The sequence below is a fragment of the Mustela nivalis genome (assembly GCF_964662115.1).
Source record: "Mustela nivalis genome assembly, chromosome: 18".
NCBI classification, from domain to species: domain Eukaryota; kingdom Metazoa; phylum Chordata; class Mammalia; order Carnivora; family Mustelidae; genus Mustela; species Mustela nivalis.
Window position 1 is genome coordinate 16313465 of NC_139037.1, and position 25889 is coordinate 16339353.

The 25889-nt window shown below is 51.2% G+C and overlaps 3 protein-coding genes and 1 long non-coding RNA gene across 4 annotated transcripts; 2 read left to right on the forward strand and 2 right to left on the reverse strand.

Moving 5' to 3' along the window:
• Window positions 1–5: 5 nt before the first annotated feature.
• On the forward strand, window positions 6–8789 carry COG8 (component of oligomeric golgi complex 8; the record flags this gene model as incomplete). Its single annotated transcript, XM_082711722.1, has 6 exons — window positions 6–400; window positions 1537–1744; window positions 2742–3569; window positions 5353–5521; window positions 6257–6568; window positions 8339–8789. The coding sequence occupies 5 exons, from the start codon at window positions 6–8 to the stop codon at window positions 6526–6528; spliced, it is 1872 nt and encodes a 623-aa protein (XP_082567848.1). The 3' UTR covers window positions 6529–6568; window positions 8339–8789.
• Window positions 5241–6507, reverse strand: LOC309853580. The gene is made up of 2 exons (XR_014305812.1): window positions 6246–6507; window positions 5241–5516 (listed from the first exon to the last, which is right to left on the reverse strand). It is a non-coding gene; the product is annotated as an uncharacterized lncRNA (long non-coding RNA).
• On the forward strand, window positions 6655–8789 carry PDF (peptide deformylase, mitochondrial; the record flags this gene model as incomplete). Its single annotated transcript, XM_082711760.1, has 2 exons — window positions 6655–7471; window positions 8339–8789. The coding sequence occupies 2 exons, from the start codon at window positions 6655–6657 to the stop codon at window positions 8494–8496; spliced, it is 975 nt and encodes a 324-aa protein (XP_082567886.1). The 3' UTR covers window positions 8497–8789.
• A 216-nt stretch (window positions 8790–9005) lies between these two features.
• Window positions 9006–22634, reverse strand: VPS4A (vacuolar protein sorting 4 homolog A). Its single transcript, XM_082711751.1, has 11 exons — window positions 22418–22634; window positions 18548–18659; window positions 18302–18449; window positions 16986–17047; window positions 16745–16864; window positions 16123–16279; window positions 15438–15586; window positions 14986–15067; window positions 14527–14746; window positions 13047–13187; window positions 9006–12316 (listed from the first exon to the last, which is right to left on the reverse strand). The coding sequence occupies exons 1-11, from the start codon at window positions 22436–22438 to the stop codon at window positions 12215–12217; spliced, it is 1314 nt and encodes a 437-aa protein (XP_082567877.1). The 5' UTR covers window positions 22439–22634; the 3' UTR covers window positions 9006–12214.
• Between the last annotated feature and the right edge of the window lie 3255 nt (window positions 22635–25889).

Sequence of the window (25889 nt, forward strand, 5' to 3'; positions counted from 1 at the left end):
GGAAGATGGCGGCGACGGCGACAGTCGCTTCGTCAACCACGGAGCCTGCCACAACGACGGCCACTGCCGCAGCTCTCGGGGAGGTGGAGGATGAAGGGCTCCTGGCATCGCTGTTCCGAGACCGTTTCCCCGAGGCCCAGTGGCGGGAGCGGCCCGACGTGGGCCGCTACCTCCGGGAGCTGAGCGGCTCCGGGCTGGAGCGGCTGAGACGCGAGCCCGAGCGCTTGGCGGAAGAGCGAGCGCAGCTGCTGCAGCAGACGCGCGACTTGGCCTTTGCCAACTACAAGACCTTCATCCGAGGCGCCGAGTGCACCGAGCGCATCCACCGCCTCTTTGGCGACGTGGAGGCGTCGCTCGGCCGCCTGCTCGACCGCTTGCCCAGCTTCCAGCAGAGCTGCAGGTGCGGCGGGCCTGGCACTAAGGGGGCTTTTAGCAACTGTAATAGCTGACATTTATGACGAAAGAAATAGCTAACACATAGCAGTTACCATGGGTCAGGTGCTCCTCTAAGCATTTTAAAAATCCACTTAAGCTTCATAACAGCTTTCGAGGTAGGTACTGTTATTCCCATTCTATGTATGAGGAAGTTGAGATGGCTTGGGGATTGTCTAGGGGCACTTGGAAGCTAGTAAGCCTGCCCCAAGGCAGGATTGGAAAACAGCTGCACGTCCCTCCCTCACAGGACTGTTGTGAGTACTAGAGAATCCACGCAAAGCACTTATTGGGTCTGACATAGCTAACATTCTACGATCGCCAGCTATAAGCTACACGAGCCGACCATCCAAAGGACAACGAAATCCTTTCATTTTGGAGGCAGCAAAAATTATCCAAAAAAATCTCTCCTTTTTATGCCATATTCTGCCTCTTTAGGCCTCAGTCAATTATCCTTAATTCTACCTTTCAGCCTTTCTCGATAAAATTTAAGTTTTGAGTCTTTGGATATTTGACAATAGCTTCTATACCCTTCCGCCCGCCTTCCTATATAGGGGACTTCATAAAGCAGGTCTCTGTAGTTATGGAGAAGGGAAAACTGTGGAGTTAAAAGTGGAACAACACGCTAAGAAAAGATGAAGAGGCTGAGGGAACTTGAGGGTAAGGTTATAGCTTCTAAGCTAGTTAGGGATCACAAAAAAGAATAGCTATTATTAACATTTACTGTGTGTCAGGTTCTGTGTTAAATGCTTTATACACATCATTCATTTAATCCTCACATGCTTATGAGGTGGGTCCTACTACTATTTTACCAATAAGGAGAGAATTCAGAGAGCCCAAGTACCCTGCCACTGCTAGTTAAGTGGCAGATCTGGGCTCACAGATTTTTATCATTTATTAATTGTGTGATCTTGGACAAGCTGCTTAGCCTCTCTGGGATTAAAGTTGCTTCAAGGGTGATAGTACTTACCTCACAGGTTTGGTGTGAAGATTAAATCAGAAACCATCCAGATCACTGTCCAGTTCATAATAGATTCTTGGTAATTGTAGCTAAGTTTTGGATGTAGAGTAGTGAGCAACCAATATTCTCCTGTCTGTTACTAGGAACTTTGTTAAAGAGGCTGAGGAGATCAGCTCCAACCGCCGGATGAACACCCTGACTCTAAACCGGCACACAGAAATCCTGGAAATCCTGGAGATTCCTCAGCTAATGGACACCTGTGTCCGGAACAGCTATTATGAAGAGGCCTTGGAGCTTGCAGCCTATGTACGCCGACTGGAAAGGAAATATTCCTCCATCCCTGTCATCCAGGTAGCCACACTGCCCCAAAGGGACACAAACTGATGTTTTTATAATCAGTAATTCTGTGGTTATCACTGAACCTTTAGGCAGAAACCTTAGGGAAATTTTGCATGTTTTATTTTGGTTTCTAGTGGGCAGGCAGGCTTGAACATGAAACATTCATTCATTCATTCAACTGATAAATATTAATCATGTGCCAGGCACTGATCTAGGTCTTGGGGAGACAATGACACAAAGCACAGAAGGTCCTAGATTTCATGAATGTAAGCGGATAGTTGGTAAATAAATAATATGATCCTTTCAGATAATGGTAACTGTCTGAAGGAAATAAACTAGGGAATGGGTAGGAGACTAGGGTATGTACCCTAGGTAGAGTAGTGAAGAAAGGCTCTGCTGGAGAGATAATATTTAAACTGAGACCCAGATGATGAGAAGGAACCAGTCACACAAAGATGTGGGGAAAGAGCAAACCAGAAAGTGGAAAGACCAGGTATAGCAGACTGAGGAGGGAACAAGTTGAGAGTGTTTAAGAAATACAAGGGCGCTTGGGTGGCTCAGTTGGTTAAACAACTGCCTTAAGCTCAGGTCATGAACCTGGAGTCATAGGATCGAGTCCCGTGTTGGCCTCCCTGCTCAGCGAGGAGTCTGTTTCTCCCTCTGACCCTCCCTCCTCTGGTGCATGCTCTCTCTCTCAAATAAATAAATAAAATCTTAAAAAAAAAAAAATACAAGGCAGAAAAAGAAAAAAGAAAAAGACAGCCAGTGTGACTGGACTGCAGTGAGCAGACGGACAGAATTAGAAAGCTGCTGAGGCACGACAATTAAACAGGGCTTGTAGGCCACAGTGAACGCGGTATTTGTTGGTAAACCTGTACACATCAACTTTAGGAAATCTTCATATCAGGAAAGCAGTGGGAATGTTGATCTCCAATTATTCAGGGGTAGTGGAATGGGTTCCTGGAAGTGTCATTCCCACTGTGATGTGATCGACTCCCTATATTGTCAGGGCATCGTGAACGAAGTGCGCCAGTCCATGCAGCTGATGCTGAGCCAGCTGATCCAGCAACTAAGAACCAACATCCAGCTCCCCGCCTGCCTCCGTGTCATTAGCTTCCTCCGGTGCATGGATATCTTCACTGAGGCTGAGTTGAGGGTGAAGTTTCTTCAGGCCCGAGATGCTTGGCTCCGTTCCATTCTGACTGCCATCCCCAATGACGATCCCTATTTCCACATCACAAAAACCATTGAGGCCTGCCGTGTCCATCTGTTCGATATCATCACCCAGTACCGTGCCATATTCTCTGATGAGGACCCATTGTTGCCCCCTGCCATGGGTGAGCACACTATAAACGAGAGTGCCATCTTCTATGGCTGGGTGCTACAGAGAGTCTCACAGTTCCTGCAGGTGCTGGAGACTGACCTTTACCGGGGGATTGGTGGTCGTCTAGATTCTCTGCTGGGTCAGTGCATGTACTTTGGGCTGTCCTTCAGCCGGGTCGGGGTTGATTTCCGGGGCCAGTTGGCTCCTGTTTTCCAGCGGGTGGCCATCAGCACTTTCCAGAAGGCAATTCAGGAAGCAGTGGAGAAGTTCGAGGATGAAATGAATTCCTACACCCTCACCTCAGCTCCAACCATCCTGGGCAGCAGTAACCTGCCTGCTGCTGTGCCAGTCACTCAGCCGGGGACCCTGCAGCCACCCATGGTACTCTTGGATTTCCCCCCACTTGCCTGCTTCCTCAACAATATTCTGGTTGCCTTCAATGATCTGCGCCTCTGCTGCCCTGTGGCCCTGGCACAGGAAGTGACTAGGGCCCTGGAAGACGCTCTTGTCAAGGTGAGCACATTCTGCTGGCTCCCTGCTGGGGCTTTCTTTGGTAACAGGGGGCCAGACTTTTGTAAAAAATAAATCAGTCTGTGTGATACGTGGTTGCAGACTTAGGCTTAGTGCGATTTTAGAGACTTTTTCTGATTGAGAAGCTCTAGTTAGTCCCCCATGATGGGACCTAGAACAATACATGAAGTGGCTCACCTGTAAAAATGACTGAGTAATGTGTTAGTTTTCTCCTGCTACATAACAAACTCCTACAAACGTAGCAGCCAAGATAACACAGTTCTCGTCTCCCAGTTTCTTTGGATTGGGAGTCCTGGGTCCTCTGCTCAGGATCTCACAAGGCTACATACAGTCAAGGTGTTGGCCAGGCGGCAGTCTCATCTGAAGCCTGGGGTCCCCTTTCAAGCTCATTCATGTTTTAGATCTCTGTTCTTTGCAATTGTAGGTTTAAGGCCCTTAGGTCCTAGAAGCCACCTCCCTCCATAAAGTGTGGCTTTCTGTTTTAGGCCAACAGAGAGCAACTCTCCTGGGTGAGTCTCTTTATTTGTAGGGAAATCCTCAACCTTTTTTTTAAAGGCTTATCTGATTAAGTAGGGCCCAACCAGGATATCCCTTGACTAATTCAAAGTCAATTGATTAGGGGCTTTAATTACATCTGCAAATTTTTCACCTTCGCCATATTAAGTAGGGGTTAGAAACAAGCCACACATTCTGCCTGCAGTCAAGGGGAAGGGATTACACAAAGGCGTGGATACCGGTGTGGGATTCTTAAGAACCATCTTAGAATTCTACACAATACAAGAAATACTACAACTAATGATATCCTGTAAAATATCTTTTACATATTTAAACCTTTATATAATGGGATGTTTCTTATGACTTACAGCATCTTACAATTGCTGTCCGCCAGGTGGCAGTTGTGACATGGTTATATAAAATCTTTCTGAGCCCAGCTCTCTTACTCTTGGGCTTGCCCGCTTTCATATCTCGAGTGTACTTTTTGCTTTAATAAACTTTCCCACTTGTGTTACTCAAAAAAAAAAAAAAAAAAAAAAAAAAAGTCTGTTAAAGCCCTCCTGTAAGAGGAAGGAAGCATGAGCACTGAAACTTTGTAGTCAATGAATTCAGGTAATAGTAACATGCTAATGTTTATGTAGAACTTACTTCATACCAGGTCGTGTTCATTATACTTTATACCTATTGAGAACTGAGCCTCACAACCCTAAGAGATAGATCCTGTTGCAGGCCCTCCTTTATAGATAAGGAAACTGAGGAACAGGGGGCACAAAGTGTTCAATCACCTCAAAGTCACAAAACCAGCAAGTGGCACAGCTAGGACTTGAACCAGGAACGTCAGCTAGGTTGCTCTTTTATTTTAATGTGGAACTTCTTTTTTATCTCAGTGTTCTTTTATAATTTTTTAGCGGTCTAGCTTCCTAGAACCTCAGAAGCCTTACTCAGTAAAAATATTTTATAATTTTGCCTCATTTTCCTGGACTCAATATAGTTGTGGTCCATCTCCTGTAGGAATCAAGAACCTTGATGTTCTTCCACTGGAAGTGGAAAGTGTGCCAGTAATGAAACAAGTTGGGTTTGGGTCAAAAATACATCAACGAAGCGAAAGAACTGTGGAGAGACCACAATTCTGAATTTAAACAAGACAGTAATATAATGTACTGTTTGGAATGACTTTCTTTATGAAAACTTGAGGGCTGCATATTTGTGCTTAGTTTCAGGTACCACTGATGGTGATAGTCTAGTGACTGATGGTGCCCCTGTCTCCTAGGTAACCAAAACAATCCTGGCCTTCCATCGCGCAGAAGAGGCTGCTTTCAGCAGTGGGGAGCAAGAGCTCTTTGTCCAGTTCTGCACTGTCTTCCTGGAAGACCTTGTTCCTTATTTAAATCGCTGTCTCCAAGTCCTTTTTCCACCAGCTCAGATAGCACAGACCTTAGGTAAGAGAAAGGAGGGGAAAGATCTTGACAACTACTGTATTGATATAATTCATATACTAAATATTTCACCTATTTGTAAAATTCACTGTTTTTTAGTAAGTATACAGATATATACAGCCATTACCACTGTCCAGTTTTAGAACATTTCCATCACCCTAAAAAGAACGCTCCTGTCCAGTGTAGTCATTACCCAATACCAGTCTTAGCCCCTGGCAACCACTAATCTGCCTTCTATTACAACAGATTTGCCTTTTCTGGACATTTCATATAAATGAAATAATACAGTATGTGTGTATCTGGCTAAGTGGAAGAAGCTAGTTACAGGAGAACCACATATTGTATGACTCTATTAATATGAAATGTCCAGAAAAGGTATTTTGAAAATATTTTTTTTTCCAATCTGTCTTCACTTCGCTGTGGCCACACCAGCAGAGTGGCTCTTGGCAACTTTCCCCCCAGCTTTCTCCCTGGGCCTGGCACAAGGAAGCCAGTGCCTTCCGAGGTTCTCTTGGCTCTTAACTCCATCAACCCTTCACCGTGTTGTTCCAGATTACCTTCAAAGTCTCGATTTATAGTATGGTTTTTGGTCCCAAATCACAAAAACGGCTTTCACTGTATGGCATTGTGAAAATTGTGTCTGTTACGTCCTATAATTTTTTTTTTCCTCTGCGACACATCAATATTTAAATTTGTTAAACGTTTTTTTCTATTTCACTTTCTCTACCTGTGGGTCAGGCATTCCACCCACTCAGCTCTCCAAGTACGGAAACCTTGGGCATGTGAACATCGGCCTCGTCCAGGAGCCTCTTGCCTTCCTCCTGCCGAAGAGAGAGCTGGTCCTCTGTCTGGATGACAAGGAGCTGGCGCCGGAGCTCGCAGCTCCAGCACCCGCCGCCAAGGAGTCAGGCATGGAACCCGCCGCCGCCGCAGCTCGCCCTGAGGATGCGCAGGAGCCGGCGGACTCCGCTGAGGCGCCGCCGGCTGAGGTCCCGGGTGCGGACACCTAACGGGCGGGGCGGCCAGCGCTTCTGCCGCGCCCGCGGAGAGGTGAGGCCGGCCTTGGAGAGCACGGCGCAGCCCCAGGGGGTAGGCTGCGAAGGCATTCGTGAGCGCATACGAAAGGGGGAACCTCCATGCGTCACGCTTGCAAACGGTTGATTATACATAAAAACACGAAATTCAGTAATAAAGCTGCTGACGTCACGGAAGCGGGCTGCGCTCTAGGGGCCGCGCTCGCGCTTCCGGAAGGCGCGCGAGAACTCGGCTTCCCGGCGTTCCCCGCGACGGGAGCGCTCGCCTACGGGGGCCGGGGAGGGCGCAGGCGACCGGGAGGATCTGTCCCGCGTACCGGGAACCGAATGGGAGCGCCGCTGCTGCTGGGGACGCTCCTGGCGCGGGCGCGTCCCTGCTTGGGACCAGCCCCATCGTGGTCAGGGGGAGCGGCGGGCGGCGGCGCCCGGGGCTGCAGTTCGGCGTCCACCCGGGACAGGCTCGAGGGCCCGGCGCGCCGGCGGTCCTACTGGCGCTATGTGCGGCGTCTGGTGCTGGGCGCGCCCCAGCCGCCCTACCCGCGCGTGTGTCAGGTCGGCGACCCGGCGCTGCGGGCCGTGGCTGGCCCGGTGGAGCCGGCGCAGCTGGCGGGGCCCGAACTGCAGCGGCTGGTGCAGAGGCTGGTGCAGGTGATGCGGAGCCGGCGCTGCGTGGGCCTGAGCGCTCCGCAGCTCGGAGTGCCGCTGCAGGTGCTGGCTTTGGAGTTCCCCGAGGCGCTCTTCCGCGCCTGCCCGCCGCGCCTGCGCGAGGCCCGCCAGATGGAGCCCTTCCCCCTGCGCGTGTTTGTGAACCCCAGTCTGCGGGTGCTAGACAGCCGCCTGGTCACCTTCCCTGAGGGCTGCGAGAGCGTCGCCGGCTTCCTGGCCTGCGTACCCCGCTTCCAGGCCGTGCAGATCTCAGGTGCGGCAGGGGCAGGGCGGTGGCTTTGGGGTGGTTGGGTAAACGCGTGCAGCTCTTCCCCTTTGCCCATGGAAGCGGCGATTTCTGGTCCTATGTAGTTTTCTCAAAGCTCCAGTTAAAAGGCAGGTTTGTGACGTGCAGGCTCAGCGAAGCCTGCCGGCAGAACCCTGCAGGGGACGTAATTCAAGACTGACTGATGGGGATGGGGGCTAGTGTGACAGCAGAGACAGCTTGTCTGGGACTTGGCTTGGGCTGGGAATGTGGCCTAGTTCCGACAGTACCTCACCACAGGTCCTCTGCTGTGTGCCCTCTCCCTGGCTGTCTCACACACGTACCCTTTTTACCCAATTGGATCTGTCGTGGTGGAATGGGAGAAGTGGGACCCAGCTTTCCCGAGGCCGGGATGATGAGCTGTACATGTTTGTCATACCGCAGGATATCTTGTGGAATGTGATTTGTTGCTGGGGTTGGGAAGATTGTTCCTCTTAAGTAGGCCACTTGGTCCAGGTCAGAAAGTAAATGGTATCCCTTAATTTCATAGTGTACCAAGTTGAAAGACTCTTAGGAATTGAAATAAATCAGCAGTACTTCAGAAATGGGAGAAATGTTTAGAAATGAGGCACCTTACAAAGATCATTTCTCATCTCGGCCCCATAGTAAGTCCGGCAACCTATTGTCAGCGTTAGAGCCACATTGAATACTTGGTAATGCACATGGTTGAGGCATCTTTTCTGGGAAGAATAGGGGCTGCTGTCTACATTCCCTTCTATGTTGCCTTCTGTGAACACCAGAGGTAGGGGAAAGGTGAGGAGATTAAAAATGATGCGGTTAAGCATATCCTTAACCAGGCTGTAACTTACTTTGCAGGGCTGGACCCCAAAGGGGAGCAGGTCGTGTGGCAGGCGAGCGGATGGGCAGCCCGAATCATCCAGCACGAGATGGACCACTTGCAGGGCTGCCTGTTCATTGACAAAATGGACAGCAAGACATTTACAAACATCTCCTGGATGGAGGTGAATGATTAATTTTTTTCTGCTGCATCTGAGGATTCTGGAAACCAAAACACGGACACTTGGGATTTGAGCTGGGTTTGACTTGCCTGGTCTCAACTTGATACTGGTTTGGTCTGACAGAAAATAGTGAATTGCCAAACCAGGTTAGAGGAGTATATCAAAAATGTTTGCCCTGAAATCAGCCATGGACAAAATATTACCTTCAACTTGAGAAGAAAATGAACTCCCCCGAAAGAGTGAACATTTCCTGATGATTTTGTTGGTGGTAATTGGGGAAAATAAATAACCACTCTTAGTAGACATTATTTCATAGACCTGTATAATGTACCCTGAGCCAAGATTTGATAATGACATAGTCCCTAATATCTGAAAGCTTTGTTTAAAAATGCCGGTTAAGACTGTGGTTGATCATCTTCACTGAGTTCTTATTTTTACAAAGGGCTTGTATGTGTCTTACCTGCAGAGTCAGTCCTTTGCCTTGAACAGCAGTTTGCTTGTGTAAGTAAAACAGAACAGAATGGTCACAGTTCATGAAGTGTTTAATGACAGTATTAACATGAATGAGTACCTACACATTTTACCGGGGTCACAAGTTTTGGGTGATGATTTCCCTGCTAAGATTTCTTGGGCAGCTGCTGTTTGGCTCATTCTTGTGGTGGAGCTCATGGATCAGGGCTAGGGGAGGGATGATAATTGAGGAAGCAATGAACCTCTTCCTGTCACAATTAGAAAAGAAACAAAGCAAAACTTGTGCTTCCTGGTCACAATTATTTTTGGAAAAATAAATTAGCATCAACCTGACCAACGATTAGCCTTAAGATACTGTCAGAGTTTTGCAAGATCTAAAGGAACTTGTTTTTCTAGATACTGGTCTTGCCTCATTTTTATGTTGAGTTTTGCAACACAGGTACTCTTACCACAATCCTCAAAATCCTGTTACCCTTGTAGTCAGTCCCGGAAGTTGTTTAGAAAAAACTTGTTTTAAACAGTAGTTAACTAAATGGATCCAGTATGGCTTTCTCGAAACAGACCACCCCATGGGGCCCTACAAGGTCAAGCCAAAGGTAACTGGCTCTCTCTGCATTAAACTTTGGAAGGGTATAGGAGCCAGCACTGCTCCAAGGTCATGTTAGATATTCAGCCACTGGAGAGGTGTGTATACTAAAAACATGGATCCTTAAGAAAATTAGAAGTCAGTGGCCCTCCTTTCCTTTTTGGACAATGTTCCTAAGCTCCTGCAGGGTGGCTTCAGAATATTCTGATGCTTCCTTACCTGGCTCTGTGGTTAACGTCCTTACAGATGCCTTTGTAATGTAGATCGGTAACATCTGCCTGCAGCTTTCTGATCTGGGGGCCCGAGAGTATGTGGCTGCTCAGAAAGGACCTTGGAGAAAACCTGAAACTCTGTATTGCTGACAACAGGATGTGCATTACTGTAACCAAATCCACCTAGGAGGATTTGTCCAACTAGCCACTACAGCCTAAAGCCACAAATCTGCATTTCTAATAAAACGTCACCCACCTCAGGGAGATGTATCAGCCACAATAACCACACTCACAAATCATCTTGAGCCAAGGAACATTTCAGAAGTCAGCTACCTTAGAAGTCAACTACCAAAGTTGAAAGCCAAGGTAGACAGAAGGTTTGGGTCAGAATTCCCAAGTAGGGAGGAGTGAATTTCAGAGTTAGCTTTTAGGGGAGGAAATGCCTCTGTACCTGTGAGTGGTGTTTAACATGGATGGTGAAGGCACACCATCAGTTTGAAGTGACTTCAGCCTCACATGTGAATAGGACAGTCATCACCCTGCATCCTGTCACTGGTGATGGAGAGGCATGACATCTGTGACAGCTGTGACCAGAGCTGTGAAGATGAACCACAGCAGCCTGTTTCTGTTAACCCGTGACTTGTCAAGGTGTCTGAACAATAGAAAGGAAGATTTTAAAAATAAAGCAAGCAAGGACCTGCTTCAAGTAAAGGTGGCTGGAGGTAGAATAAGAAAACACAAGTAGCTAAAAAGAAATTGTACGAGCAGGGCAATGTCCTGTGCTGGCTTCTAGTCCAGTGTTCACAAACAACAACTGCTGGCTGAGGGCACATAACTAAAGTGAGAGCCCTGGGGACTCCTAAGTGACAAAGATGCCAGCCATAGTTGCTGCCAAGGGGTCCCATGGTATTGAGGCAGGGCCGATGTACCCACATTGGAGAGGAGCACTTGGGCCTGAGCCTTCAAGGAGCCCAACAAAAAGTTGTCACAATTCAGCAGCCATTCCTAACCAAATCAAAGACCACCAAGGTGCAAGGCTACTGTGATCTAAGAGTCAGTCACAACATCAGTTCTGGACAGTTTGGGTTCTGGTAAGACCTGGAACAATGATCATGGTTTTTGGAGTCGGAGGGAGCTAGAGGAGCCCGAGGGCAGGCCTTTTGTGTACTCATTCACACAAGTCCCGCGGGCGCAGAGCCTCCTCTCAGCATTTCTACAGAGCCTAGCAGAGTTCTCCGGATCAAGAGTCACAAATTCAAACAGCCACAGGAGCTGGGCAGGCAAGCCGAAGGGGTGAGGCAGTCCGTGTGGGGATGGGTGAGCTGGAGAGAGTGTTCTGCCTCTGAACAGGGCAGCCCCCCGCTCAGCTGTGGCTACAGGTTGCCTAATCTCCCAGAAGCCAGAAATCTGAATTTTTACATCAACTCTTGATTTTTCAGTGTTGGCAGCAAGCCAAACCAAACATAGCTACAGGCCATGTCTGGCCCGCAGGCCTCCCAGTCCGCAGGAAGAACTGTCCAGGTGCCACAGGTGCAAGGCCCCGGCGGGCGGGGTGGGAGCAGGGAGGATCGGGCCAGCCCGACTGGAGAACAGTGGGAACTGCAGCAGTTGGCAGTCCCCTGGTCTGATGAAGAGAAGAGCACAGAGAAAAGAGCAGGGGGTCTTTCTCATGGAAGCAAGTGTGGCCTTCAAGGAGCCCAGATAAGAATCAAAGATGCAATCACTCAGGTGGCTCAAGAGGGAAAGGATTTATTAGCCCGTTTCCAGGGCAGGGAGCCGGGGGCAGTGGTGGGGGTGTGGTGGTCTCACATTCAGAGGGAAGAAAAGGCAGCAGTAAAACCCACCTGACTGCCTTCACTCATTCTGATCTACACAGCTTTGTGCTCACAAAAACCATCCTCTTGTCCTGCAGGGAGGACACAGGGCCTGGGATGCTGACCTAGGAGGTTGGGAATGGCTTGGTTTGACTCGTGGCCTTCCAAGGCAGGGAGTAAAACTTGGGTTAGAAGGGACAGGCTGAGGGAGTGGCCAGCCGTCCTGAAGGTCTACAGCCCCACAGTGCGGGCTGCTCCCACCCCTTGACGCTTCCGGGAGATTTTAACTTTATTTATAAACAAGACAAAAATCCAAGCAGCATTAATTTAGGGGATCAAAGAAAGGTTTAAAAAAAAAACCAAAAAAATACAGAGGGGCAAGACAAAGAGTTGGTGAGCATCCAGAAGAGGAGGAGGAGAGGAAGGAGGAAGAACCAGTATTCCACCCGGTGCTGAATGTGCTTCCGCGTCTCCGCGGCCAGGGAGGCCCTTCCTTCCTGCTCCCCAGCCGGCAGCCAGACAGCAGAGGGGACGCCGCAGTGCCGTGAAGACGAGCCCTGGAGCGCTGTCTGGCCACTGACGTGGGGAGTGCCGTGGATTTATTACACCAGTCAACCTCCCACCTTCACCGTCACCAAGTGAAGAAATTTTTAACTCTCCTGTCCAAAGTCCTCTGAGAATTTCTTCACTTTCAGGAGGTCATCTGCATTCACGGTGGGCCGAGTGGTGGCCAGAGACCGGAGCATGTCCGACTGCAAAGACAAGGGCACGAACCTAAGGAGGAGCCCGGCCCAGGGTCCTCAGCCTCTCTGTGCAGACCGATGGGGTCCAGCAGGAAGAAGCCAGTGTTCCCAGTCGCTCCCAGCCCCAAAGGCAAAGCTCCCTCTGGTTGCCTGGCACCTGCATGCATGTCTCCTGTGCCAGGACCGCTCTTCCCTCCAGAGGCGGCTCGTGTCGTTCCCAAACAGGCCTACTTCTTGACTGAGAGAATTCAAACTCCCCTCATGTCTTAACTGCTGGGAGAAGCTCGTTCTGACTACACACCCGCCATACCAGCCACACTGACAAACACCTGCCCCGCACAACAGGCAAGACCATCTGGAAGACCAGGACGAGGAGAGGGGAGGACTAGTCCCATGAGGCTGCCTGTGCAGTGACACCAAAGCCAACTGCCAACAGACACTCGCAGCCTCCTCCTGGGCACGAAACAAGCCAAACCCATGGAATGATGCAGTCATGCCAGAGGGACTTTATTCTTGCTGAATAAAATAAAATGCTCATGCTATGTCCTCCATCCTGGGTCCCCACTGAGTCTAACAGCAGGACCCCCAGCTACCCAGAGCCCCTCTCTGTTTCAGAGGAGCCACAACAGCTCAGGACAACCCACTACTCCAGAGAAGGGGAGAAGCCTATTTTTATTTTCAGGCCCAAGACCCCAGTTTTCTGGGCTCTGTGTAGTCCCTCTCCCAGCTGGCCACTTACCATGCAAACCACAGGCTCTAAGAGTTTGTCACCAGGGACATCCATCCAAGTCATCTCCATGGCCCCTGGGTCCCCTGGTGAGCAAGGGGTCAGGAGGTCATCGATCATAACGCTAGGATTGGTGCGGGAAGGGCCACAGACCTGAAATCAAATAGGAGTCAGGCTGCAGGGGCTCCAGCTCGACGGCTGGGGAAGGGGTGGGATGCCTCAGCTTTCTGAGTCCTGAAGAGAAGGCAGTGGGAGAGGATGAATGCGTGCCTGGCTTTCTCGGTCATTCATCGGTCTGAGAAGAGAATGACTCCTTCAGAAGTCTCAGGCTGGCAGGTGCAAGTAGCTCACGGTAGGATTCTGGAGGTTTGTGGTCAGTGTGTTATTCCAGGCACTGTTCTCCAGAACCGCGATCTGTGGCCTGAAGTGTCTCAGTATCTTCCTTTCCCTCAGTGACTCCATCAAATCTCACCACAAATGTAGTGACATCAAAACTGTTCTTCTAACCACAGTCTGCTTTATTGGCAACATCCCCCCAAATATCCCCAAGGCTAATTCCACCTCCTTCAACTCTTGACTCAGATCTTATCTAGGATGGCCTATCCTTTAAGAATACAACCTACTGTGGGGCGTCTGGGTGGCTCAGTTAAGCACCTGACTCAGTTTCGGCTCAGGTCATGATCTCAGGGTTGTGAGATGGAGCAGGGAGTCGCTTGGGATTCTCTCTCCCTCTGCACCTCCCAACTCCTCACTCTCTCAACTAAATTTTTTTTTATTATTAAAAGAATACAACCTGCCCACTCAACTCCGAACATCAGAAACACCAGAATCCATCTCCTGCTCTGTCCTCCCCCTCATTACCCTCTAAGAAATAAGTATCTCCTCAACTCCTATAGAACAGGGATTTTTGTCTGCTGTGGTCCCAAGTGTCTCCCCACGTCCTAGAACAGCACCAGGTACACAGCAGGACCCTTGGCAGACACTCAACAGAGACACGCTGTGTGACAGGAGCTCCTCCTTAGAGCGAGTGATTCTGCACCTGCTGATTCTTCAGACACTGAGTGGGGGCCCCACACACGACAGCACAGCGCTGACTGTGGAGGTGTCAGAGGTGACTGCATGGGGCCATGACCTCTGGCTTCCCACAATCTCAGACGCTCACATTCACGCAGGAAGAACGACAGGGAAAGAGAGAGCAGGTGCAACCCCAGTCTGTGGAGCCAGAGGGCTCACATACTTGTCCTTGGTTCTCCATGAGACCAAAGAAATGTCCCCTGAGCAGCCAAGGACCTGGCAGAGAAAGCTGGCATCCTCATTCCTGTGACACTTTCTGAACAACTCCTTGCTGGCCACTCACCTATTTTTTTAAAGCAGGCTCCACACCAGGAGTGGAGCCCATCGTGGGCTCACAGCCCTGATCAGATCAAGACCTGAGCTGAGCTAAGAGCTGGATGCTTCACCAGCTGAGACACCCAGGCGCTCCTCCACTCACCTTTTTGAAGTGTGTCGCTGACTGAACTTTTCTGACCGGCTGCATGAGGGAGTCCCGCACAATGATGCTGATGTCGGCACCCGAGTAGCCTTCCGTCTTCCGGGCCAGCTCGTGGATGTTGGCCTCTGTGAGGTTGTGGGGAGTGCTCCCCAGGTGCAACCGGAACATCTGGGCTCGGGCAGCCTCCTCAGGCAGCGGGATGTAAATCCTCTTTTCAAACCTACAGAGCCAAGCACACAGCAGGACTTGAGAAGAGAGGGCGTGACAGTCTTCGCTGAGAGAGGTGCTGGGGCCCTCCGGAAGGTGGCTTCACTGAGGACTCTGCTCACCACACAGACGCGAAGCGGCCTCCAGGGAAGCGGAGGCCGTCCGCACCCACAGCCGCAGCGGCAGGAGACCACGGGCTGACTGCAGCGGGAGAAAGACCTCAGCCCCCGGCACCTACCAGGGGGAACTCACCTCCTTCTAATGGCTGAATCCAACACCCAGGGGATGTTGGTGGCACCAAGCACCAGAGTCCCGTCGTTGTTATTCCCCACCCCTGTGGAGAACGGGAAACACAGACACCGACTCAGAACACCTGCAAGGACAGGAGCATCTGGGGGAAGCACCTCAGGGGCCTCTGTGTTCCGATCTGGGGCCAGCCCAGTGCCCCCCACCTGCAGGGCCCCAACCAGCTCCGCTGGGCCACGAGCCTTCTCTGAAGCCCTGCCGGCCTCGAGAAGGGCAGAAGGCTGGCGGCCAAAGGCCAGGGTGACCTCTCTGCAGGCCTGTGGAGTCGGAGCCCAGAAGGGCTGCTCTGACATTTCCCCTTTGTCTTAAGGATCATCAGACCCCGCCGCAGCTGAGGAAGTTACGACGCGCTGGGCTGGCTGGAGGCCCCGGGGAGGGCACCCAGTGCTGGCACACACCCTGCATCTGGACCAAGAACTCCGTTTTGATCCTTCGGGCGGCTTCGCTCTCGTTTTCATTGCGGGACCCGCAGAGGGAATCCACCTCATCGATGAAGATGATGGAGGGCTTGTGCTGCCTGGCCAGCTCGAACAGGTTCTTGACTAGCCTGTGAGGGTGACAAGTGGGGCTGGGATCAGGACGCCCACACCCATCCCAGCCAAGGGCCCAGCCACTGCTTCTCTTTGCCTTTCCCACAGGCAGGTCAGGACGCCCGTCTTGGTAGGATTTCAGCCCCCAGTCATCACAGATCCACGGGCAGCACGGTGCCGTGAGGAACCGCCAGCCCTGGTGACAGCCCCAGTCATTAGCTCTGGATTTAGGACAAGTCATTTCCCCTCCGCTCAGCCTCGGTGTCCTCCTCTGCAAAACGGGAGTCGGTGTGGAAAATAACTGAACCACATGAAGCCCCCAACAGAGGACACCCACCTGACACCCAAAGACTGGGAGCGCCTTTGCCTTCCCTTCATGAGGACTCCTCTCCCCAGCGCGCCCGTTCAGTCTCGGCAAGCTCTGTCAGGACAGTGTCCCACCCAACAAGCTAGCAGGATTCCCCTCCACTGGCTCCTTCTCCATGACCCCCAACAGCAGTTCCTCTGGGCGGTGGCTCAAGGGCAGGGAAGCAGGGTCTGGCAGCTGACTTACTTCTCACTCTCCCCCAACCACTTAGACATCAAGTCTGAAGAGGACACAGAGAAGAAGGTGGAGTTGTTGGCCTCTGTGGCCACCGCTTTGGCCAGGTAGGATTTCCCTGTGCCAGGGGGTCCAAAGAGCAGTATCCCTCGCCAAGGTGTACGCTTGCCTACAACAAAGAATAAACTGAGGTGAGCTTCCTCCTGACTGGGGAAGGGGAACAGAAAAACCTGACAAGATGACCGATTCTAGAAGCAAAGGAAGAAAGGGAACTAAATTACCTGCTGAGAGCCTGCTCCTAGCCCTGGCTCATGACCCCACAGAACTGTGGAAGTGACACTGGCTACCACTGGTTCCTGACTCTACTCACCCATTGGGAGTCAAGTTGAAGTTCTAGTTGCAAAGGGGTTCCTGACACCAGAAAGGAGCCAAGGAGCAGATGGCTGTGATGGGTAGACCCTGGGGCCTCTCTCCACCGAGAGCCCTGAGAGGGAAGGTTGGGCCCTCACACCCTGAGGGCCAAGAGAGCTGAGTGGCCCCCTGCTCCTGAACACCTTCCGAGTGTGAGCCCTGGGCTGGGTTCCTTGGAAGCCTGCTGTTTTTCCATTTTGGCCTAAAGTAGCTCAACTCTTACCTGTGAACAAGTGTGGGAATTTAATTGGCAAAATGACAGCTTCTTTGAGGGCCTCCTTGGCCCCCTCCAAGCCAGCCACATCATTCCACCGAATGTTGGGCTTCTCCATCACAACAGCACCTGCAAGAGGCAAGTAGAGCCTTCAACCTGGAGCCTGACTGAGGAGTGTGAGCCGACCCTCCAGAAGGCCCTCGCCACACCCCCCCCACTCCCACCGCCATTGGGGCGGCAGGCCTCTTACCCATCAGTTGTTCTTGCAATTTCTTTTTCTCTGGATTATCCCCTTCGCTGTCACTATCACTGCTGGGGAAGGAGACAGAAGATGACAGGCTAAAGCAAGAGGCAATTGGCAAGAAGGCTCTGAGAGCAAGGTCAGGCTCTGGCTGCTGGCCCAGTAGGAGCTGCTTGCCCTGCTCAGCGGTGGCGAGGGACCTCAGGGAGCCTCAGACCACCTGTAATTGACACTCCCAGGAAAACACTCCCATGACCCAACCTTGTTTCTTCATTAATGGAGTAAGAACAGAGACGTGTGTTCTCTCAGAAGGCTGGTGAGGGTTATACGCTTTGGCTGGAATTCAGGAGCAGCTGGGCGGGCAACCAGAGCTGTCACTGGCCTTTCACACAGATTCACAACAGACAGCAAGTGGCTGTGACTCAGAGAGGAGGTAAGGTTTAAAGCGGGGTATCTGGGAAAGGAACAAGGTCACAGGTCTCACTCCAGGGCCAATCCCTAATGGGTCCTAAGTGATCAGCCATCCTCAGAACTCTTCCAGCCCCCGCCAAAGATGCTTCACCTCCTGCCCCCTCCTCTTCCCTTCCCAGAGTATGTCTGGCTCTCTGGGGAACCTGTCCATCCGGGGACAGAGCCCATCAGCTCTGGCGGGGAGCGGCAGACACACCACCCACCTCTCTCCTGCTGCGTGACCCTCCTGCCTGGGCCCACCCCCTCACTTTCAGGACACCACTGGCTTTTATGCTCAGCTAACTGGAATCTCTGTGGTGGGCAAACCACACATGAGGTGAGGGGCTGCCAAGCAAACACTGGCTTTGGGGTAGGACACAGAGGCCCTGTGTGGGGTCCAGACTCCAGCTGGTGCCAGCTCTGTGATCTGGGCCATCTCATCTGTCAGATGCACACAGTAACTCTGACTGTCACAGCAGCTGGCACTTCTTCCATCCTTCCTGCCCACCACACTTTACTTTCAGGCCTTGACCCGCATCATCTCATCCCCCTTTTAGAGCAACACTGGGCGGGAAGGAACGTTATCTCTCTTCTACAGATGAGAAGCCTGGAAGCACAGGGGGTCATGGCACGCGTCCAGGATCACCCAGCTAGGAAGAGGCAGCGGCGGGATGTACCCTGAGAGTCTTAGTGTGGAATCCAAGGCTTGTAACTTCCCTGCTGGCTCGTATTTCACCCACAGCTTTTCTGTGCGGATCCAACCAGACACCGTTCATGGAAATATTCAGCACCAGGAATGGCAGCAACAGAGAAAAAGGACACATGCTCCTGGGGTCTCTGGTCCCGGCAGGGGTCCGCCACTCCTCTGTACTCACCCCTTACTCTCACTCTGATTTTCTTTGACTGGCTTCTTGCCATGCTTCTCTTTGTTCCGTAAATAATCCTTCAGCTTCTCCGCCCGATCTAGGTACTGCATGCACTTGGCTCGAATGCTCTCCTTGGCCTTGTCGCTGTGTGCCTCATCTGCAAAAGGGGAAGTGGAGAGGGTGTGCCCACCTGCACCTGCTCCCGCAGTAGCTCTTCATGCGCTCCGCCGGCGGGCTGGGCCCTGTGTGACTCACATTTGATAGCATGTAGGAAATACTCCACGGCATGCTGGTAGAGCCGGAGGGCCTCCTCGTAATTCTTGGCTTTATCCTCTTCCGTGGCTTTCGTCACCAGATCAATGGCTTTCTGGAAAGGTGAAGCAAATACCTCAGATACCTCAGTGCTTCCCAAGAGACCCAAAAAGCCCTTGCAGTCCCAGGGCAGCAGGAATCCTACAGATCTGTTAGATGCACACAATTATGTTGGCCTATTTTTCCAACATCAGCTAGAAAGATGTTGAAAGGGAGCTTTAAAAGACGGCCATCCCTCTTCACAATACACTCATACAGCTGAAAGCGATCTCCTTCTCAATTTCACTCTGGATTTCAGTAAGTGGAAACCTGACCAAGTATCTCAGGTTAGGGCTCAAGGGGAGAATCCACTTTCTATTCCTTGCATCAAGGGAAAGAAAAGTGGCCCTGGACCCAGCGCCTGGAGAAAACGCCAGAACCAACTGCTTGGTGTGCTGCTCAGCGAGAAGGCCAGGAACTGCACTTGCCCTCGAAGGCCAGAGACGAGCCAGCCCTGAGTTCTACCAGATCCTCCTATTGGCCCAACCTGCTTCTCTGTGGTAAAAAGAGATGGGTTTTCCTAAATTTGCTCCTTAGGGAGGGGATGCTTAGACACATGGATCAGCATACCAGTAGTTTTAGTAAGAAAAGTGCTTGCTGGCACACAGTTAAGTGTCTGACTCTTGGTTTTGGCTCAGGTCATGAGCCAAAAGCTGGACACAAGGGGCGTCCAGCTTTGTGCTCAGTGGGCAGTTTGCTTGAAGATTCTCTCCCTCTTCCCCTCCCCCGTTGGCATATGCACATACTACAATAAATAAATCTTTTAAAAAAGAAAGAAAAGGGTATGCTTACTCCAAAGACATATATGTATTGCCAACTGAGAGGAACGGTCCTCTGGAATTTTCTAAGAACTCTGTGAGGGTATTTTTGTGAATCTCACAATTCCTGGAGGCCTGTGCTCTAAACTCAACTCAAAGCACGCTGTATTTTCAAGCAGCTGCCCTACACCTACATATCCAGTTTTAGAAACCGTGGCTTCACCAGCCCAGGAAGCATTACCAGAATCACCCTCCTCAAGCTGATCGGCACTGGACATGAGGCCGGCAGATCCCACCATGTCCACACAGTTCCGGCCACAGCAAACAATAAACCTCCTGACCAGCTCTTGGCCGGGCTCAGGCATTTGTGCAGCCCTTCCTCCTCTGAAAGTCGGAAGTCTCAGTAAGACAGGGCTAGCTCTACAGAACTGATGGACGGGAGTCAGTTTGGCCAAGATGATGATAAATGAACTCACCAGGTGGAGGAGATGAGGAAAGGTCAAAGTGTTGGCTACTATTTTCAAGCTCAGCTACCTCCATTACCTACAAAGAGGGAATGGCCAGGAGCCCAGAACCTTCTCGGATGATTAGCTTAAACACAAGCTTCGCAGGTCTACTCTCCCCCCACCACCTGCTCTTCTGATGAGACAATGGAATGAGTTCCCCTGTCCCTGATGGCTTCTCTTCTCCAGAACAAACATGCCCAGTTCCATGGACTTTTTCACTCTATATGCCTCCTTGCTTGGGTCTGTCCTTTAGAAAGGCAGGGCTCAGAACAATACTTGAGGGATGCTCTGCTCCCCTCCCTTCGAAATACTTTACTGATTAATGCACCTAAGAGCACATTAAGTCTTTCTGGCAAGTGCATACAACACTTCACAGGCAAGAGGCCTCAGCTGCAGTTTGAAGAATAGTTTTGCATAACACAAGGGTGAGGTGATAAATAAAACTGCCAGCCTGGTGCATCTCTAGTAACACATATGGCAAGGATGAGGGTGAAGGACAAGGCTAAGGAAGATGTGCTAACAGAAGAGCTGGCAAACTGTAAAGGACCAGATGGTCAATAGGTTAGACTTGCCTGGCCATACAACCTCTGGAGAAACTACACAACTCAGCCTTTGTAGACCGAAAGCAGCCATGGAAAATACATAAATGAAAGAGCAGGAATGTGTTCCAATAAAACTTTATTTATAGACACTGAAATTTGAATTTCATGATTTTCACGTGTCACGAGATATCTTTTCCCAGCCTTTTAAAAACAAAAAACCTACGACATTATGTTAAGTGAGAGAAGCCAGTCACAAAGGACCACATATTATATGATTCCAGTTACATAAAATATCCAGAATAGGGGCGCCTGGCTGGCGCAGTTGGTCGAGCATCGGACTCCTGGTTTCTGCTCGTTTGATCTCGGGGTCATGGGATCGAGCCCCGAGTCAGCTCCATGCTTAGCGAGGAATCTGCTTGAGTTACTCTCTCCCTCAGCCCCTCCCCCTCCCTAAACTAAATAAATAAATCTTTTAACAAATGAACAAAGAAAGAAAAGTGGTCAGAATAGGCAAATCCATAGGGACAGAAATTATCTGAGTGTTTGCCTGGGCTGGGAGAGATACAAGGTTCGTGGGGTTGATGGTAAAGGGTGTGGAGTTTCTCTCTGGGGTGATGAAAAGGTTCTGAAAGTGTGATGCTGGTTGCGCAACTCTGAATAGACTAAAAGCCAATGAATCGGATACTTGAAATGTGCCAAATTGTGTGGTGAGTTATAGCTTAACAAAGCTTTTATTTTTAAGATTTATTTATTTATTTTAGAGAGAGAGAGTGTGTGAGCAGGGGGAAAGGCAGAGAGAGACAGAGAATCTTCAAGTAGACTTCCTGCTGTGCATGGAGCAGACGCAGGGCTCCATCCCACGACCCTTAGATCGTGACTGGAGCGAAAATTAAGAGTCAGAGGCTTAACCAACTAAGCCATGCAGGCGCTCCTTAATAAAACTTGAACAGAAATGTAAAAACATTCTTAGCTCACAAAAACTGGACAGGTGGGATCTGCAGCCAAAGTTTACAAACCCCTGTGATAACATATCAGAGCTTCTGCTGGTGGATGGTGGGGTCTGGCTTTGGACTCTAGTCAATTCCTGGCCAAGCAGCCCAGTTTATTCCATGCCTCTGTTCCCACTTTTTCCTCCACCTTTAGGTGTCTGAATGCTACCCATCCTTTCTGGATCCAGGCATATGCCCCTTCTTCCACGAAGTCCTGCCTAACTCCTTGACAGGCTTTATCTTGAGCACTATGTAGCAGACATTGTGTTTAGAAACTTTACCTGTATTACTCAATCCAGAGCCACTGTCACAACAACCCTACAGGGTATCACCCCATTTCACTGACAGGAAACCCGAAATTCCAAGATCAAGTAACTGGCCCAAGGTCACATGCGACTGAGTGGCAGAGCCAAGACTGAAGCCCAGGTCTGAGGCCTGGGCAGGTTTCTGTTTGCCGGCCCAGCAGGACGGGCAGCACCTGGAGAATGGGTCAGTCACGCATCCAGGTGACGCCGCCCCAGCACCACCAGGCAAGACCTGGGGAATGAATGAAGGGTCGCGGGCCGACAGGAGGAAATCCAAGCCTGGGGAAGGAGCGGGGACTCGTCCTAAGGGAAGCAGGAGGAGGGAGAGCAAGCAGCCCGACTGCGGGGCCGAGCTTCCCCGGCGGCGCCTGTGCGGTCCGCAGGAGGCTGATTCCCGCCGCGGTACTCGGGCGCCGCTGGCTGCACGGAGCGGCCTCGGGGCTCGGCCTGGCCGGACAGGGGGTGGGGGTGGCAGGGGCACGGGAGTTCTGGACGGGAGACGGCCCGTGGCTCCGGGCGCATGAAAACAGAAACGGGTGGAGGCGGCGACAGGGCGGCGGGGAGAGGGCCACTGGGCCGGGGTTCCGAGCAGGCCGCCCGCCCGACTGCTGGCTCGCAGGCCCCGCCGCGCCTCCTCCGGCCTCCGGAAGCCGAGCCCCGCCGCACCGAGATACCTGGAGGGTTGACGTTGTCATTTCATCTCCTGGGTCCGCCCCACACCCCGCGGCGCTGCTTGCGGCCTCAGTCCGGCCCCCGGGAGCCGAGCTGCTGCGTCGGGCGCGGGGAGCCCGGCGACTTGGCGCTGGGCGCGGGCAGGGTAGCCGCTCCCAGCCGGAGCGGAGTCGGAGGGCGAGCGAGGAGCGCGGCCCAGAGCGGTCGGGCCTGAGCCGCGCGACTGCCCCCCGGCGGCCACAGCTGGCACTGCAGGCACAGCTCCCCGCGGCCCAGGGGCGGCACCGACTAGGGCCTGGGCGGGGCTGGGCAGGGGACCGTGTTAGGGGCGGGGAGCTCAGGGTGGAGGGGGGCGGGAAGTGAGGGCTGCGGGGGCGGGGCCAGAGGCAGGGCGCCTGGAAACCTCAAGTCCTCAAGTCCTAGATACCATTTCTAGCAAAATAGTGCCTGTAGAACAGTTTTTCTTGCACAGTAAACCTAGTTCCCAGAGTTTTGGATTTCTTATGTTTAATAGAGTATACTAATAATTAGTATCTACCTTGTCTGGCTTTTGGGGGGAATAAATGAGCTAGCTACTGTAAACACAGTGTACCTCACACTGGGGATACAGTCTCTGTTAACCATTGTTATTTTATTTTTATTTTTATTTTATTTTATTTTATTTTTTGAGAGAGAGAGAGAGAGAACACGAGCAAGGGGAGGAGCAGAGGGAGAGGGAGAATCTCAAGCAGGCTTTATGACCAGGACGCAGCCAGAAGTGGAGCTGATCTCAGAACTCTGAGATCACGATCTGAGCAGTAATCAAGAGTCAAGTGCTTAATGGACTGAGCCACCCAGGCGCCAGTGTTTTAGACTTGGGGTATGGTGAGGGTCAGGAAGGGACAGAGGTGACTCCTGGGTTACTGGCTTCAGGACCTGGACAGATACTGGTGACTCCTCTGTTAACTATTAATATGATGCTGGTGGTTCAGTCTAAAGTCAGTTTTTGGTTTTGTTTTTTAGTATCAACCCTGCTACTTTTCTCTTTAGGAAAGTGGTTTTCTTTTCTTTTCTTTTTCTTAAGATCTTTCTTTCCTTCTTCTTCTTCTTCTTCTTCTTTTTTTTAAAGTAATCTCTACACCCAACCTGGGGCTTGAACTTAGAGCCCTGAGATCAAGAGTCTCATGTTCTACCAACTGAGCCAGCCAAGAGCCCAGGAAAGTGTTTTTCTTAAATCTCCAATGCTGGGGGCTTTAGCCCTGTAAACTTCAGTATAGTATATCTGTGCTAGTTTCTGGGGATATAGCAATGATCAAAACAGTTCTAGGTCAGCCTACTGTTTGAGAAGATAGATGATGTTCATCAGGAAAGATGATGTAATAAGTGTGTTGAGGCCCATCTGTGAAAATCCACATGCTTTGTGCACATCTAACAGGCCACCTGCCCAAGATAGGTGGTCAGAAAAGGTTACCAGGTTCAAAGCTGAGGTCTGAGGCAGGAGAAAGGACACTCCAGGTTGATGAAACAGCCTGTAGAAAGGTGCTGAGGCCCTATGGAGGCCACTGATGGAATTTAAGAAACTGGAAGAAGGCTCATATAGGCAAAGAGCAGAAAGTAAGTCAAAATGAACTGATGTGGGGGAGTTGGGCAAGGCCTGGGCATTTTGGCTATGGTAGAGATTTTGGGTTTTATCCTGAGGACAATGGGAAACTGTTTTTTATTTGTTTGTTTTAAAAGATTTTATTTATTTATTTGAGAAAGAGAGAGAGAGTAGGAGCAACAGAGGGAAGCCAACTCCCAGCTAAACCCAGAGATGAGGTGGTGGGCCTATCCTAAGACAAAACCAAGAGTCGGATGCTTCCTCAGTGGAGTCATCCAGGGGCCCTGTTGTTTTTTTCTGAGCGGTGACTTGAGCCCTACTGTGCAGAACAGCTTGCAGGGATGGGGTGGCTATAGCATGCAAAGCTATTGCTGTAGCCCACAAGTATGAGGGAAGCCTGTACTAGGGGCAGGGGCACAGAGAGACATATACAGAATGGAGACATTGTGGAAGACAAATCATAAGCACATGGAAGTGTTTTAGACTTGGGGTATGGTGAGGGTCAGGAAGGGACAGAGGTGACTCCTGGGTTACTGGCTTCAGGACCTGGACAGATACTGGTGACACTGAGTTGGGGAATACTGAACAGAGCCCAGGTTTGGGGGGTGGAGAAGTGAGGAAGATCACAAATATGAGGTGTCTTTGAAACACCAAGTTTCAGTTAGACATATACATCCCGGAGTCAGAATAAAGGTGAGGCCGGAGATACCCAGCTGAGAGCCCTCTGGGGATAGGTGGGAATGAGATCTCCTAGGGCAGCGCAGCGTGCAGGCGGAGCCTAGGACAGAGCTTGGATGCTTGCTGGCTGACGGAAGGAGGATGAGCCCGCCAAAGCAGCTCAGAAAGACAGGTAGAGAGGGAAGCTAGCCACAGGAGTGCTCTGGGAGTCAGGGAAGGAGGACTGATAAGGAGACGGGAGCACAGTATCTAATGCAGTTGAGGAGGCAAACAGTCCTAGGAAGACACCAGCAGCCTCAGCCAGAGACGTTCCAGTCATGTGATGGAGGCGGAAACCCTCCTGTAATGGGCTGGCTGAGACGGGGGGGGGGGGGGGGGGGGGGGGGGGGGGTCACGAGGAGGCACAACTCTTGAAAGCGAAGGAGGCCTAGAGCATTAGCTGCAGGAGTTGAGGGGTCCGGGAAGGAATCTGTGATGGTTTTTAATGGGAGAAGAGTTGAACATGTTTAAAAGCCCAGTAGGAAGGGTCTAGTTGAAAAGGTTTATGAACGGGAATGGGACCAAAGCAGGAAGAGGACTGGCTTTAGACATTATAGTCGGAGGGAAGAAGATAAATGCCTACCTAGGTCAGCTGGAAGGTGAGAGAAGCTGGGAGAGTACCTTTGGGTGGCTGCTGTTTTCCCAGTGAATTAGGAGCAAAGAGAATCTGCTGAGAGAGAGAGAGAGAGAGAAGAGGGAGCCCTGGGGTTTGAGGAGAGTAACGATGGTTTGAAATCCTTTCAAGTGACCCAAACATGAGCAGTGTTAAGGTGAACACCCGGTAAAGGCTGGCAACCTCTGTAAATTTACAGAAGTACCAATTTGCCTTGAGCCTTCCTCCCCAGGACTCAGCTACTCACCTAGATGCAGGAAGGTAGCTGGGTTCCTCCACGTGGCTCCCACGAAGGCAGAACCGCAGGGAACTCAGAGGTTTTGGCGAGCGCGGTGCTGCAATGGTGGGCGATGGGATGGGAAGGAGGGAGGCGGATAAGGAGCCAGCGAGAGAGTCCATGAACTAGCTGAGGACCCAAAGGGTCGAAGGACGGTCCCAGCAGGAGCATGCTGGAGAGGGCTGCTTCAGTTCCTGATTTTGGAAATGGCTCCGTTCCAGCAATAACCGTCTAGGGGGCCACAGTGGGAGCAGGAGGATGGCGGAGCTGGAACAAAAGGGCCATCAT

Excerpts from the sequence above, each read along its gene's own strand:
- VPS4A (XM_082711751.1), bottom strand. The coding sequence starts at position 22,438 with ATGACAACGTCAACCCTCCAG. Across the intron at positions 17,048-18,301 it reads AATCAGAGTGAGAGTAAGGG|CAGTGATAGTGACAGCGAAG; the intron begins GTGAGTACAGAG and ends CTCCTTCCCCAG. Across the intron at positions 15,587-16,122 it reads TGGTTGGGGGAGAGTGAGAA|GCTAGTCAAGAACCTGTTCG; the intron begins GTAAGTCAGCTG and ends TCACCCTCACAG.